The 14656-nt window shown below is 39.7% G+C and overlaps 1 protein-coding gene across 1 annotated transcript; it reads left to right on the top strand.

Annotated features, from left to right (window-relative positions):
* Positions 1–55: 55 nt before the first annotated feature.
* Positions 56–13596, top strand: LOC104534829 (disintegrin and metalloproteinase domain-containing protein 9-like; the record flags this gene model as incomplete). Its single annotated transcript, XM_010190095.1, has 17 exons — positions 56–132; positions 2193–2412; positions 3067–3138; positions 3800–3972; positions 4482–4566; positions 5734–5855; positions 6734–6905; positions 7825–7914; positions 8442–8637; positions 8763–8868; positions 9070–9244; positions 9670–9750; positions 10380–10485; positions 11469–11601; positions 12036–12099; positions 12582–12634; positions 13518–13596. Coding segments are annotated over 17 exons (2004 nt in total), but the record flags the coding sequence as incomplete, so codon positions are not given.
* Positions 13597–14656: the final 1060 nt, after the last annotated feature.

Genomic DNA, 14656 nt, shown 5'->3' with positions numbered 1-14656 from the left:
TTTGAAGGCAACAACCTTTACTTGTCATTAATTACGTGGTTTTATTGCATTTCAGACAGACTGTTATTATCATGGCGCTGTTGAAGGAATTGCTGACTCGATGCTTGCTCTTAGCACGTGCGATGGCCTTAGGTATTGCCTCTTGCTTTTTACTTCAAGATAATTAATTGTGCAGTACCAAAGTAAAGCGGTAAAAAAACAGTTGCTCTTCATCATACAGTTGGAGAGAAAGCACCATCCTATCTTGCAATTAGTTTTTTTTTTAAAATTTGCCTTTGATGAAGCTGAAACTCTTTACAAGTTTGATAGCTTTCCTCGAATACTACTTTTTTTCCTCTTTTCCAAAATTCTTTCACAGAAAAATACAATAATCCACATATAGGCAGAACAAGGGCATGAACTGAGGCCTCTATTACTTGGTGCAAAGGTCTTGACCAGAGGTACCTTTGTAGAAGAAATGCTGATGAAGCTTTTGCTAAACTTAACACAACCCTGCAAACAATTCTCTCATGAATGGGAATGTTTCAAAAGAAAAACCATTTCTGTAGAAAAAGCTTTGACCAAATTCAAAAGTTTTTTTATATTTCAAATGCAAGAAAATTACATTTATTTGAGAAACATAAAGGGGCCAGATTAATGCATGAAAGACAGTGGCGTTCTCCCTGCAGAATCAGTTCATATGATTATATATGAATTTATAATCTCATTACATATGTTCATATAATGAGATGGCAAGCACAGCAAATTGTGCAGACATTCAGAAAGGGCTTAGTATGTGTCCATGTTCCCCTGCCTTCTCTGGGCTTGGCTCTTCACCTGGACTTTGGATGTACTTATCAGTTGTAGTTTTGTTCAGCTCGATGTCTTTTTGACAAGCAAGAAGAATCATAGAATCGCAGAATTCCAGAATGTGTTGGGTTGGAAGGGACCTTTAAAGCTCCTTCAGTCCAACCCCTGCAGTGAGCAGGGACATTGGTACCAGGTCAGGTTGCTCACAGCCCCCAAGCCTGACCTTGAATATCTCCAGGGATGGGGCCTGCACCACCTCTGGGCAACCTGTGCCAGTGATCGACCACCTCATGGTGAAGAACTTTTTCCTCATATCCAACCTAAATCTGCCCTTTTCTAGTTTAAAACCATCACTCCTCATCCTATTGCTCCATGCCCTGGTGAACAGCTCTCCCCAAGATTTCTTATAGGCACCTTTCAGGTCCTGGAAGGTCGCTATAAGGTCCCCCTGGAGCCTTCTCTTCTCCAGGCTGAACAGCCCCAACTCTCTCAGCCTGTCTTTGTAGCAGAGCTGCTCCAGCCCTTGGATCATCTTTGTGGCCCTAAGAGGCAAATGAGACAAAGTTCACCCACTTATCTTTCATGTACAGTATCTCAGTGAGATGCCACTCGCAATGAGTAATGACAATTCCTGGCATTCCTTTAAATGAAGAATAAAATGATCTGCATACTGGTATTTCAGGTAATGCTGGATCTCACTAAGCAGAACAGAGACTTCATTTTGGCTGTTCTGCAAACTGATACAGAGTCAAAACCTTTGGTTACCTTGAACACGCATTTTTGAGCATTTTCTTTCACAAAATATTGACTAGAAAATTCTTTTTCTAAATATAGTTTTGATATGCTGGAGAACAAGATAATAGCTTCTGAAAGATTCTGGTTCGGTGAATGGACACGTTCCAGGTGTTTCTGAGCCATGGACAAATGCAAAATCTTTATACATGGCCACACTCAGCAGTGCAATGCTGCTGTTGCCCTCATAAACACCCTGGTGATTGCTTTTAGCCTTTCTTTCTGTCTTAGAAGATACCTTTTTTTTCTAAAATGCTAGATTACTTTAGCTGCATGGGGCTAGGAGTGGGACTAGAGATAAATATTTTAAAAGACCCTTTGCATCAGTTCTGTACCCGCAATCCAGACTCATTTAGGAACAATTTGGCTTTCTCACTAACTGATTCAAGGAGCCCACATTAGTGCACAATCGAGTATTTTAAATAAGATATATTTTGTCTTTTGAGATCCCGTTGGGCATTTGAACTTCTCCCCTATTTTAAGATAAATTAAGATGATAATTTATTTCAACACTGTGGTATGAATAGTTACAGTTTTTATGTATTCAGCTGTCATGTCATAACCATGAGGGAAAACTGTGGAATAATTTGTCATTCTTTCATGATTATTAGAGGAATTCTTTACATCGGTGGCAAATGGTATGGAATGGAGCCTCTCAACACGTCCAGCACATTTGAACACGTGTTTTACCAATTAAAAGATATGCAAGATATCCCCTTCCGATGCGATGTGCTGAATGCCAGCCTTCATCACGAGAAGATGTTTGTGGAGCAGTCTGTGAACTATGCGTTTTTACCAAACAGTACCTCTAGCAAGGAGAAGCTTTTGAGGGTAAATATTTACCTCTTTCTCTCCCGAGAGCTGCAGTCCAAGCCATCTCCTCAGTCTGTTTCAGCAGCCAAAGGTCTCTAGAGCTCTTGTGTTGGCGTGGTACCATTGCGGGTGGGCTTGGCCTGGCAGGCCACTTCATTTTCATGGACCCCACAGTGGTGAGAGTAATGCTAAAGAAATCCTAAAACAGAACAGCACAATGGGAATTTAACGTAGCTTGAAGCAATCCTTTAGCAGAAGAGCAGAGGTCTGCCCAAGACAGTAATGGGTTGACATGAAAGGCATGAAGCTGTCATTCAGCTCACGCGTCTCAGTGTCTGACCAGATGTGAATTACTGACATACACGTACTTATGTGGAAATGTAAGGCACATTGACTTTTGAAGCCACTTTAAAAAAATGCATCATTGCTTTATAAATACATGAAATGAAAATAATGAGAAAGAGAAGTAAAAAATGTTGAACTCATTAGTTATTTTGTTAACTTATTGTGCTTTCTAATTTGCAGAAGAAGCGAGCTGTCCTGCCACAGAAAAGCTACGTGGAATTATTTATGGTTGTGGATAACAACAGGGTAATGATATCATCCAAGGCTAAATGCATGTTATTACCTCATGAAATGTTTTCTCTAACATTCTCATATGGTATTTTACAGTTTTTGATGAAGAATTCTGATCCTGCTGCGGTGCAAAAGGAAACAGTTGAGCTGATTAATTATGTTGATGGGGTAGGTCAGATAAGTTGCCCAGATTCAGCAGTTTCTACTCTATTACAGTTTCCAAAAGAACAGCCAATGCAGTTCTGAAACTGTACTTGGAAGCTAAACGGTGATTTGTAACACATTTCAGGCACATCATGGATCTGTGCACAGGTCTTGTGGAGACGCAAACAGGGGGAGAGATGCAAGATGTTTTTAAACCACTCCTGAGGTCTCCAGTATGTTTTACATTTCCCAGAAGAGTATTTTTCATGTTTGTAGTCTTTCATTAAGCAAACTGTCAGCGCTGTGAGCAATTCCATAAGCATTCCGGTCACCTGCTCCCAGTTTCTCCTCAAGACAATTAGCTAAGGAAAAGAATGAACATGGACTTTCCAACTTTTCCAACTGAAAGATATGTTTAGGTACCCTCATGAAGTACATTGCCTTCAGTCACATACTCTTTCCTTATCTTGTTTTGTATTATAAATATTTTTATTTAGTTTATACTTTGTAAATATTTTATATTTAGTTTATGAATAGAAATATTTTATATTTAGATTCAAAGAAACTAAAGTTATGTTTCAGTCAGTATGTTCAGCTTCTGGTTAACTCAGTAGTAGTGATGTAATCATTCCTAATTCAGTTGAAACAGACTGATGGGCAGGAACTATCACCATGTTTTTTTCAGATGTATAGAGCATTAAACATCCAGATTGTTTTGGTTGGATTAGAGATTTGGACAGATACAAACCAGATATCTGTAATGGATGGTTCAGCTGGAGATGTACTGGGTAGATTTGTTTCTTGGAGACAGAAAGATCTTCTTAAACGATCAAGAAATGATGTTGGCCATCTCATAATGTAAGTTTTCATTCAGTGGAAAGACCAGCCACGCTGCCAATGTTAATGTATATGATTTGGGGTTTGTATATGAATGAAAATATAACTGGAGTAAAAGTCACTCAACTTCCAAACTGTTTTAACCCAGAAAGATTATGAGGAACTGTAATTAATTCTTTACAATTAATCAACTTTAGGTGGCCTTGGGTAGCTCTGCTTGAGCAGGGAGGTTGGACCAGGTGGTGACCTCCAGAGGTCCTTTCCAGCCTCCACTTTTCTGTGATTCTGTGAACTCAGAGGCACTGACACAGCAGACTTTGGTGACTGATCATTACATTCAAGCTATGTTATTCAAATATTCATTATTAATTACAGCAAGGCTCTGATATGGTGACAAACCTCTTCTTGACATCAAGAAGACCAAATTTTTGTCTTGCAATATTTGTTTCAAACTCATCAGTGTCCTTTAGTAGAAACCATGAACTTTCAGCCCTTCCTTCAACACCACCTTCAAACTGCTTTTGTTGCAGAGGGAGAAACTCTTACAGCGGATCCATTGGAATGGCTTTTGTGGGTACCATCTGCTCACAAGTCCAGGGAGGGTCAATCAGCACTGTAAGTACACGATGTTGTGGATAATGGAGGAAACTATGTGTGTAGGTTCCTGTGTGACCTGGTCTGGTGATCCTGCTCTGGCAGGGGTTGGACTGGATGAGCTTTCGAGGTCCCTTCCAACTCCTCATATTCTGTGATTCTGTGATTCTGTGAAACTAGCACAGGAGCTGCTAAAATGGCATAGATATCCTGCTGGTGGGCAAAGAGATACCCAAACAATTGAAGGCTTTCCCCTGTGCATTTACAAAACTCAGAGCTGTAGACACTGCTATTGCCAGACATTGCTTCCACAGAGGTACCTTCCAGAACATCCTAATAAACAATGCACTTTGTTGACCTATTTGGTCAAGCTACCCCAGTCTTGAGGACTGGACTTGGAGTTGAATGGTTTCTTTCATGGGGTATATTATACAAAGACTTGTGCATATTTTTATACTTTATTTTTTTTAAAAAAAGAAGCATTTCCTAATTTCTCTCTTCATAACTTCCAGTCCACTTGACTGATTTAGTCCTGAAATAATTTTTTATCACCTGTTATAATTCATCTAACTGAAGGCTGCGTAAAAAAAGCCCATCCTCGTACCATTAAAGTTCATAACAACATTGGTTTTGGAATGGGGATGCAGCTACAAAATAATGTGTAGTTTTCCACTCTTTACATGGATAGACAGTGAAGACAATGCACTACATTCTCAAGTGTCTAGAGTTCCCCACAATAAGGCTGTAAACAGGTGAAAATTTTAAATTTGCATAATTAGTAAGAAACAATGTTTTCTCTGTCACTTTTGGGGCAAAACCAGTATCTCCAGAGGTTCCTGTCCTTACAATATGGGTGCCACAACATCGTGGACAATCTCAGCAGCACACTCTATTCCTTAACAGTACATTTGCCATTGAAGACTCCATTGAAATGAGTGTCATGGCTGATTAACTGTGTTGTTATTCAGCATATGGTCCTAATGGAAGGCATAGAAAGTTGCAGAATATGGCCCTACCTGAAAATAAACAGTGACAAATTGTCTGTTCTTACTGCTTTCCCTTTACAATATAATTTAGTATTCTTTTTTCATAGCCTCTGGGAGCTTTGTGGCTTGAATTAATCAGTAGATAGAAACACAGTCTTTTCTTTAGTTTCACAATTTTTTTAACGCTGTTTCTCTTTTTCAGTTGAATCATAACAACATGTTAAGTCACGCTACAGTAGTTGCACATGAATTGGGGCATAATCTCGGAATGAAACATGACGATAAAAGGTGTCCTGCATCCTACATTATGCACAGCACAGATAAGTAAGACTTCCAGTTATTTTATTTTAAAAATCGGTATTTATCCGCAGTGACTATGCCTTATAAGCTGTGAAACTCCCATGAATCTTGAAGAACTTTTGGAAATGGGGAGTTGATGGACAAGTTCAATCACAGAGGTGAATGCACTGACTGAGGTCTTGACATCATTTTAATTTATTTGAAATGTTATCTGTTTTCCAATCCAGTCATTCTTTGTTTGTAGCATTCCTAACAACTTATCTGGGTTTATTTTTTTAAATAGCAGTGTGTTGCTGGGGTTTTTTTTACCCTGCTGAGAATGTTTACACATATTCAGTGGGTTTGTGCAAACATGCGTCCTTCACACAGATTCTTTTAACAGTTCATCTAAACAAAACCTCTCAGCCCCTGTTTCTTTCAGTTTGTTTGTTCTTTGGCTTCCCCTTAAGAGAAAAAGATCATGTTTATTTATCTACCCACATTTGTATTAATAAATCAGGGTAATTGGACACTGAACAAAACTATTTCTGAAAGTTGCATTCCTGAGTTCTTAGGGACTCCAAGTGAAGGTGGATGTCTTTCTGGGAAACATTTTTTAATCAAGCATTTTTTGACTCAGTACAGACAAGGAATTTCTAAGGCCTGTTTTATATAGGTCACCAGAATGGATAATCTGATGGTCTCTTTGGCTTCTCAAAGTACTTGCATTTATGTTACATGTAGTATTTTAACTTCTAGTACTGTACTCTAATGCCAAATAAAGTAAAAAATAATTATCTCATGAACTCCTAATGTTATGAAACACAATATTTATTATAGATTGACAATATTTTAAGAGCTTGAGTTACAATTTTTCAAATATTTAGCAAAATATTTATAATTAAAAATACTATGCTTTCCAGTGGATCCAGGAATTTTAGCACCTGCAGTGCTGATGATTTTGAGAATCTTATTCTAAATGGAGGAGGAAACTGCCTTCGAAATCCTCCCAAAACAAGTAATGTCTACAAAGAGCCTGTCTGTGGTAATAATGTGGTCGACAACAATGAAGAATGCGACTGTGGCAAACCACAGGTAATGAATGGAATTCAACTGGCTACTTGTTGGATATGATACTGTATATGATATGATATTAATTGTATAATACTGGCCTTTTGGTATGCCTGATTTCCATTAATATCTGAGGAGTTTTCCTTGTAATTTTACTTTTTTGCAAGCAATACAAAGACGAATTTTAGTAAAAGCCTAAAACCATACTTTGATTTTGATCTGAACTCAGTTAAGGGCTGCTGGACTTCACAGAACTTTGAGGCAATGCTGAGAAAGAAGTGCATTTCAGTGCAGAGTATGGGGAAAGGCCATTGGTTTTTGTGCTGGTTTTAGCAACGTGGCTATTTCTTCTGCATAAGAGAGACTACTCATCTGTAGAGCACTTACAGGTTTCCTAACTGTAACCCTTAAACTTTGTCCACAACAAAATTAATTTTGTTAGTCAAATTTTGCGTTGTCAAAATGTCCCTCAAAGAACAGGATACATTGACTCATTCTTTAGAAAATAAGCATCTCAAAAAAGGACATTAATAAATCAACAGACTATCAGCAAACCTTGGTTCCACTATATAGGCCTTCTTCTGAGTCATTAAAAGATACCAACATTTCTCTGTATCAAACCACTAACATAGTGGAAAAATAAGATGAGGAAAGGGGTGATAAGAAGTGTTACTTAAAAAACAGTCTGTTCTGCTTCTTTTAGCACCCAGTTAAAGTGTAAACCTATTCTATACCCCTGTGCCACAACACATCAAACCAGATGTTTTTCTGATGACTTATAAAAAATTACAGCCAAGCCGTATGCTGGTTCCTGTTAGCGTTTCTGTCAACTCCAGAACATGTGAGAGAGACGGCGTGTGTAAGGTTTGGTTCGATGATGTACTTTGCTAGCTATATAGCGAGGTAAAATCTTTATGTCCCCTTGTCCATGGCTGTTCTTCAGGAGTGTACCAACCCTTGCTGCGATGCTGCAACCTGCAAACTCACGCCTGGATCGCAATGTGCTCAAGGACTTTGCTGCAAAAATTGCAAGGTAAGCTATGCTTGATTAAACTAAATTGATACTATTTTTAGTATTTTTTAATGTATGAAAAGAGCTCTCATAGTATCTCCTGACATATTTTCACATTATCAAACTACATTTACCAGTAGTTAGCACATAAGCAGAGAATTTGTGCCTAGTGACTCCTGGGCAGTAGTTTCAAAATGTAATGTCATCACTGTGTCATCTCTTGTAGGAGGCAGGAGCAGTCAGGGCACTCAGTGATCTCCATTACACAACACCAGGCTTCTCCAGAGTCTATGATAGTTGCCTGCTTTTTAATTTATGCTTGTGTCTGCGTTTGTATGATCTACCCTAGTCCTCTGCAGGCTCAGGTCATAAACTTTATAGCTACACCATATGAAAATGAGGGCAGATTTGGATATTTTGTTAGATATTGATATGAAAAACTTCCTTAATTCCTCAAAATCACAGAAGTTTCTCATTTGTCATTGTTTCCTGTTACAACATCTGCTGTTGCAAAATAAAAGTAGGGTGGCATTCCTCTCCGGTTCTAGTTTAAGGTGGCAGGAGCAGAGTGCAGAACAAAGATGGATTTCTGTGATCTACCCGAATACTGCAACGGAAGCAACGCCTACTGTCCAGATGACGTTTATATCATGAACGGTCACCCTTGTGACAACATGAAGGCGTATTGCTACTATGGAGTATGCCAGAGTTTTGACTCACAATGTGAATCTATATACGGAAAAGGTACATTTATAATTTAATGTAAAAAACTTGTGGTCTCCTAATAGACATTTCCAATTTTTACTTTTCATTTTCATGTTTTCAGGACAGTGTAGTGGCTTACTGAGATTCGCTATTTTTTTGTACAGGGGCACGAAAAGCACCTGATGTATGCTTCGAAAAAGCAAATATTAAAGGAGATAGGTTTGGAAACTGTGGAATGAAAGGTGGAGTGTACAAGAAATGTCCTGTTCAGTAAGTTACCAGCAAATAACAGCTAACCCTAAAACCTGCAATGGAAAATACGTATTCTGTTACAGACTCTTAGAGCATGAGATTTAAAAGAGTATTTACTTGAAATGCAAGCTAAAAAATGTGACTGGATGGTGTATTTGCACAGATAAGGGTTTTTTTTTTCTGTTAACCTTGTCTCTGAGCATCATTTGTTCCATGCAGGCATAGTCTGTGCGGCAAGCTCCTGTGCACATCCGTGAGTCTTCAAAATCTTCCTGCTTGGAGTGTTGTCAATAACGCATCTGGGGTTTTATGCTGGTCTTCTGACTTTGACTTAGGGTCGGATGTCCCTGATCCTGCTCAAGTTCACGATGGAACAGCCTGTGGAGAAAAGAAGGTAAGATGAATCACAGCGGCATTACCAAATATGTTCAACCAACTGGGAAGTTTGTAGCTTTCAAAAGCATTACGTAGATCTCTTATATGTAAGCCATAATAAAATTTTTTAAATCTGCTTTTTGAGATATATATATATACAATTAATTAGCTCTTCAAAAACTGGGATGCTATAAATCAACAGTATCAGTTATTCAAATTACTCCATCAAAATGCATCTGCAGACATAAGGAAATCAGATATATAAATACACAGATAAATACAGCTATAAAAATCGTGGAGTACTGAATGTTCTATCAGCCCTTTTTCTTAACACTTAAGTAAAAGCTGTAGACCTGTAAACATATACATTTATATAGCACACTTATAAAAGGATGGGATTTTTTTGAAGTTTTGTGTTTGAAAGACTCTGATTATTTTTTCCAGGCCTGTGTAAATTTTGAATGTGTTGATGCAAGTCGTCTGGGCTACAGCTGTGATGTGAAGCAGAAGTGCAATGGTAATGGGGTGAGTAGATGGTGTTTTCATGCCTTGTTTCTATAAGAGAGAGAGAAAGGTGCAGAATCCCTGCAAAAAAAGCAATAACCAGCCAGCTGGCTTTGTTTGTTTTTTTTTTCCAAATCTTTATCAAAAGTTAAGTCCACTTTATTATGTGTAATTAATTTTGCCAGTACACTGTAAACCTCTTAGCACTAACATTGAAAGATATTTCTTCTGAATTTCCCTATAGAATTTTCTAATATTACTGAGCTGTTGAATTGCAAAAGGAAAATTTTCCTTTGAGGAGGGCAGTCGAGTGACTCCTGATTCATATGTGTCTCTGAAAAATCAAAATTTAATCCAAAGGTTGTAAAACCGTTAAGATCTTTGGACTGTAATCTATTGCAGGCAAGTAACAAAATCAAGGTTAACTTCTACAGAGGATTAACTTCTAGTATCAGTATCTCTCAGTGTTTGGGGATGTTATGGAGGAGGGGAGCTTATTCCTAAGCAATACTCGATGTATTCCTATGCAATACTACTTGTTTCCATGTGCAATTCTTGCTGTGTAACTCCGAACACAGACAGGAGGTTGAAAGTGGCTGCTCGCAGAGAGGCACTGTTTGTTTGACTGATCCCTGCTGCATTGCCTGCAGGTGTGTAACAACAACGGGAACTGCCACTGCCATTCTGGATGGGCGCCTCCGTTCTGTAACCGGTCAGGCTACGGCGGCAGCATTGACAGTGGTCCAGCTCACATAGGTAGGAGAGTCAAACTGGCCTTGGTTCTGCCTCCAGTGTCCAAAAAATAATCTACAAATAACAGGGGCTTTTCAGTCTCTTTTCAACTGTGTGGGTTGTTGTTTTTTTTTTCTACTGCGTGGGACACTTAATCACGGGCTGACTTGAAGAACAAACATTATTAGCTGATGTGTACATTTGCAGACATCAAGGAAGTTGATCCAAGGGAGAATTTGACCTCTACTTTGTCTGAGATAAAAAGTAATGCATTCGTTGCTTAGAAATACTGTTACATTTTTAAAATAGTCAGCTATTTAGAAATTTACCTAGTTATTTAAAGCAGAGTTCTGATAAAATGGATGTAATAGGGGAGGACTATAGCTTGAGAACAAAACCAGCAGCCTTTATATATAGACAGAGTCTCACAGAAAGTAGGGGCTGAAGGAGGTGCAGGCAGCAAGCAGCTGTTGGTCCACGCAAGAGCTGTGAAATTCTGCAAGGGGAACATGGAGTAGGTTTTGCTGCCCTTCACACTGAGAGACCAGGCAAAATGTTTTCCCTCTTTTTGTTTAGTGAAGTTCATCATCTATAGCTTTGTGAGTCAAAATTTTATCAAATTTTACTAAATTCGTATTTTGGGAAAGGGAAAAATGTTTTGTATTTATTAACAGCTTTCTCAAAGATGGTGTGCAGATCAGTTGTGGGTAAGCAAATACAAAATGAATTTGTCTGCTTTAGAATTCTTGACAAAATATATGGAAAAGGAAAGAGGTTGTGCGTTGTACAACATGGGGTGGGCAAGGCAGAAAGGACCTGTGATAACATGAGGCCAAATCCTACTTTTCCAATTACAGCGTTTTATAAATTTCAGTAGTTGTTTTATCTATAATAATTCTAAAATTGTAGTTTTTACAGCAGAAAGGCTTTTCTAGCAGAAAACATGAGGTTTAATATCAGGTTTAACAAGATCACTATCTGACGTGACCTCAATTCTTTTTCTCTAGATACATCACTTCGCGATGGCCTGCTTATTTTTTTCCTCCTTGTGTTGCCAGTAGCCATCATTGCTGTATTAGCAGTGATTAAGCGTGATGCAATAAGAAGGAAGCTTTGCAGGAAAAGTAGAAGACAACACAGGTATTTCACTGACCACAAATGCATATTCCAGCACTCGAGAAGATGCTCCAGATTCATTTAGCAAGCCAGTCAGACGTGTTATCTATACATAGAATTCCACCCCTCTTAAAACCTGATACTTCCCTGCTATTAGTAGTAGTAGGGAGTTGAATAGCAGTCCTCTGCTATTAGGTAGTTTAATCCAGATACTCCAGTTGTCAGTTCTCAAGCATTTTTTCCCCAAATACACTGCACTTTCCTAATTGTTATTGGTAATCAAAATGCATGGACACAGGGGCATAGCACATTGAAATTATTTGCTAAGGCCAGAAGGGGATGGAGTCAGAAACAGAACCCAGATCTCTGAGTGTAGCCTCGTCCCTTGGAAAACGCTGCATCCCTGCAGGTAGATAAACCAAGCGAGGATTTGCCTGATGACATCTTTTTTATTTCAGGGATAACAATGTGCAGCAACCAAAGCAAAATAATGGACCAAGTCATGGCATGGGAAATAATCAGGTAAGACAGATACAGACTTGCATTATTTCATGTTGAGTAATCCAGATTATACAGTGCCTTTTCTCTAATACAGTTACTGATGACTTTGTGGCTTTTTGATACATTGAAACCATCTGAATTTCCAAGTATTTAAAATAATTTATAATGTGTTAGACAGGATTTCTGCTTGGGTAAGTGTGAACTTTATTGCCTGATCTGTCAACACAAGCTGTGAGTAGTACGGGATGGAACCAAAGAGCAACCAAAGATTGAACTCTGAATTCTGTGGCCAAATACCAGAGAAGCTGCTTAGCCAGGCTGTGGGTCTAGTTCTGATCAAACAAAATAAAAATTATCAAAACTAAATGTTACAAAAGAATGTGAAGAATGTCATAGGAAATGAAACTAAGTTCTAAAATACCACTAGCTCAATATTGAATAATTAGCCACACTTTGAAATCGGCCTTTTGTGTTGATTTGATTTTCTACGACATCTTTTCCAGCCTGCCACATCAAGTCCTGATTTTTTTACCATATCGCATTTCCCTGGTCCAAGGTTTGTAGTATTTAAAACTTTCTTTACTTCATGTCTGCTATGTTTACACTGCTGTATCACTGCAAGTTCCTAATGTCTCATATCCTGCTTAGCAGGATTTTTCACATAGCATCATACGAGATAAAAGAGATTAAATACTTGAAGGTGAAATGCTGGTTTATTGCTCATATAGAAATCACACAGAATCACAGAATCACAGAACGTTAGGGATTGGAAGGGACCTCAAAAGCTCATCCAGTCCAATCCCCCTGCCAGAGCAGGAACACCCAGATGAGGTTACACAGGAAGGCGTCCAGGCGGGTTTTGAATGTCTGCAGAGAAGGAGACTCCACAACCTCTCTGGGCAGCCTGGGCCAGGGCTCTGTCACCCTCACTGAGAAGAAGTTTCTTCTCCAATTGAAGTGGAACCTCCTGTGTTCCAGTTTGTGTCCGTTACCCCTTGTCTTATCATTGTTTGTCACCGAGAAGAGCCTGGCTCCATCCTCGTGACACTCACCCTTTATATATTTATAAACATTAATGAGGTCTCCTCTTCTGCAAACTAAAGAGACCCAGCTCCCTCAGCCGCTCCTCATAAGGGAGATGCTCCACTCCCTTGATCATCTTTGTAGCCCTGCGCTGGACTCTCTCCAGCAGTTCCCTGTCCTTCTTGAACTGAGGGGCCCAGAACTGGACGCAATATTCCAGATGCGGTCTCACCAGGGCAGAGTAGAGGGGGAAAATAAGGGGACATGTAAATGCTACTAGGGACAGGGAGGAGCAGAGAGAGTTAAATACATGTATGAATGCTAGCAACTGTTTAAAAATGACAAAGAACCAGTTTAGAAACACCCGTTGTCTCAAGTGATGAAAGACTTCACCAAATGTGTTTTCCACACTTCAGGCAGCCAGTACAAACAACGTTTCCTGCAGTTCCTTCAGGACCTCAGCGACCCACAGTCCCACCTAGACCAACTGTTTGAGAAGCTTCTGGGGAACCCTCAACCGATTCTGACAAGTAACGGGTCTGAAAAAAATCCAGGATTGCAATCCTCCAGTCCTCTCCTTGTGCAGCCAAAACTCCTCCTGAAAGCACGCACCTCTGGAAAAGACTTGATGCTAAGAGGCACTGAACACAGATTTTGGAACATCCCATTAATTTGCTAATTGCTGCTGGCTGTATTTGTGCCTCTTCTACCTCATCTCTTGTTGTTTTTTTTTAAATCGGAAGTCTGAAGTTCAACTTTTGTTAGATTAAACCTATAACAGCATCAGAGAACAGGACTCTGCTGAAGTGTAGCCTTACAGCCCAAAGAAAAGTGAATTCAGTTCTTTTCAGACACAATTTATTCACCTCCAGTCTAATGCTGCTGTGAAAATGAGAACACAGATTGCCATCATTCTCTCTACCTCTCAGACCGTCCCCTCAGCCGTGCGCTGCCAGAGACTTGCCTGGTGCCTGCTCAACGCAGCCTTACCCCACCTGCCAGGACTGCGGACAGATCCTACGCATTGCTCTGAGCCTCAGCTGTGGCACAACCCTGTCAAAGCTGGGATCCAGATCCCACCTCTCTGTACCTACCAGCTGTGTTCTCTTCCATCTCCAGTAGTTTCACAGAATCGCTCGGTTGGAAAAGACCTCTGAGATCATCACGTCCAACCACTCCTGTCTACCCACTAAACCATATCCTTAAGTACCTCATCTACCCACTTTTTAAATACATCCAGGGATGGTGACTCCACCACCTCCCTGGGCAGCCTGTTCCAGCCTCTGACGACCCTCTTAGTAAAGAACTTCCTCCTTATCTCTAACCTGAACCTCCCTTGGCACAGCTTGGTGCCATTTCCCCTTGTTCTATCCCCCATCACCTGGGAGAAAAGACCAGCACCCACCTCTCTACAAGCTCCCTTGAGGCAGTTGTAGGTTGTGATGAGGTCTCCCCTCAGCCTTCTCTTCTCCAGGCTAAACAACCCCAGTTCCCTCAGCTGCTCCTCATAAGGCTTGTTCTCCAGAGCCCTCACCATCCTTGTGGCTCTTCTCTG

Source organism: Mesitornis unicolor, unplaced genomic scaffold, assembly GCF_000695765.1.
Source record: "Mesitornis unicolor isolate BGI_N332 unplaced genomic scaffold, ASM69576v1 scaffold22718, whole genome shotgun sequence".
Lineage (NCBI taxonomy): Eukaryota > Metazoa > Chordata > Aves > Mesitornithiformes > Mesitornithidae > Mesitornis > Mesitornis unicolor.
The sequence above is the reverse complement of the archived record's forward strand: the minus strand, read 5'-3'. Positions and strand labels throughout refer to the sequence as shown.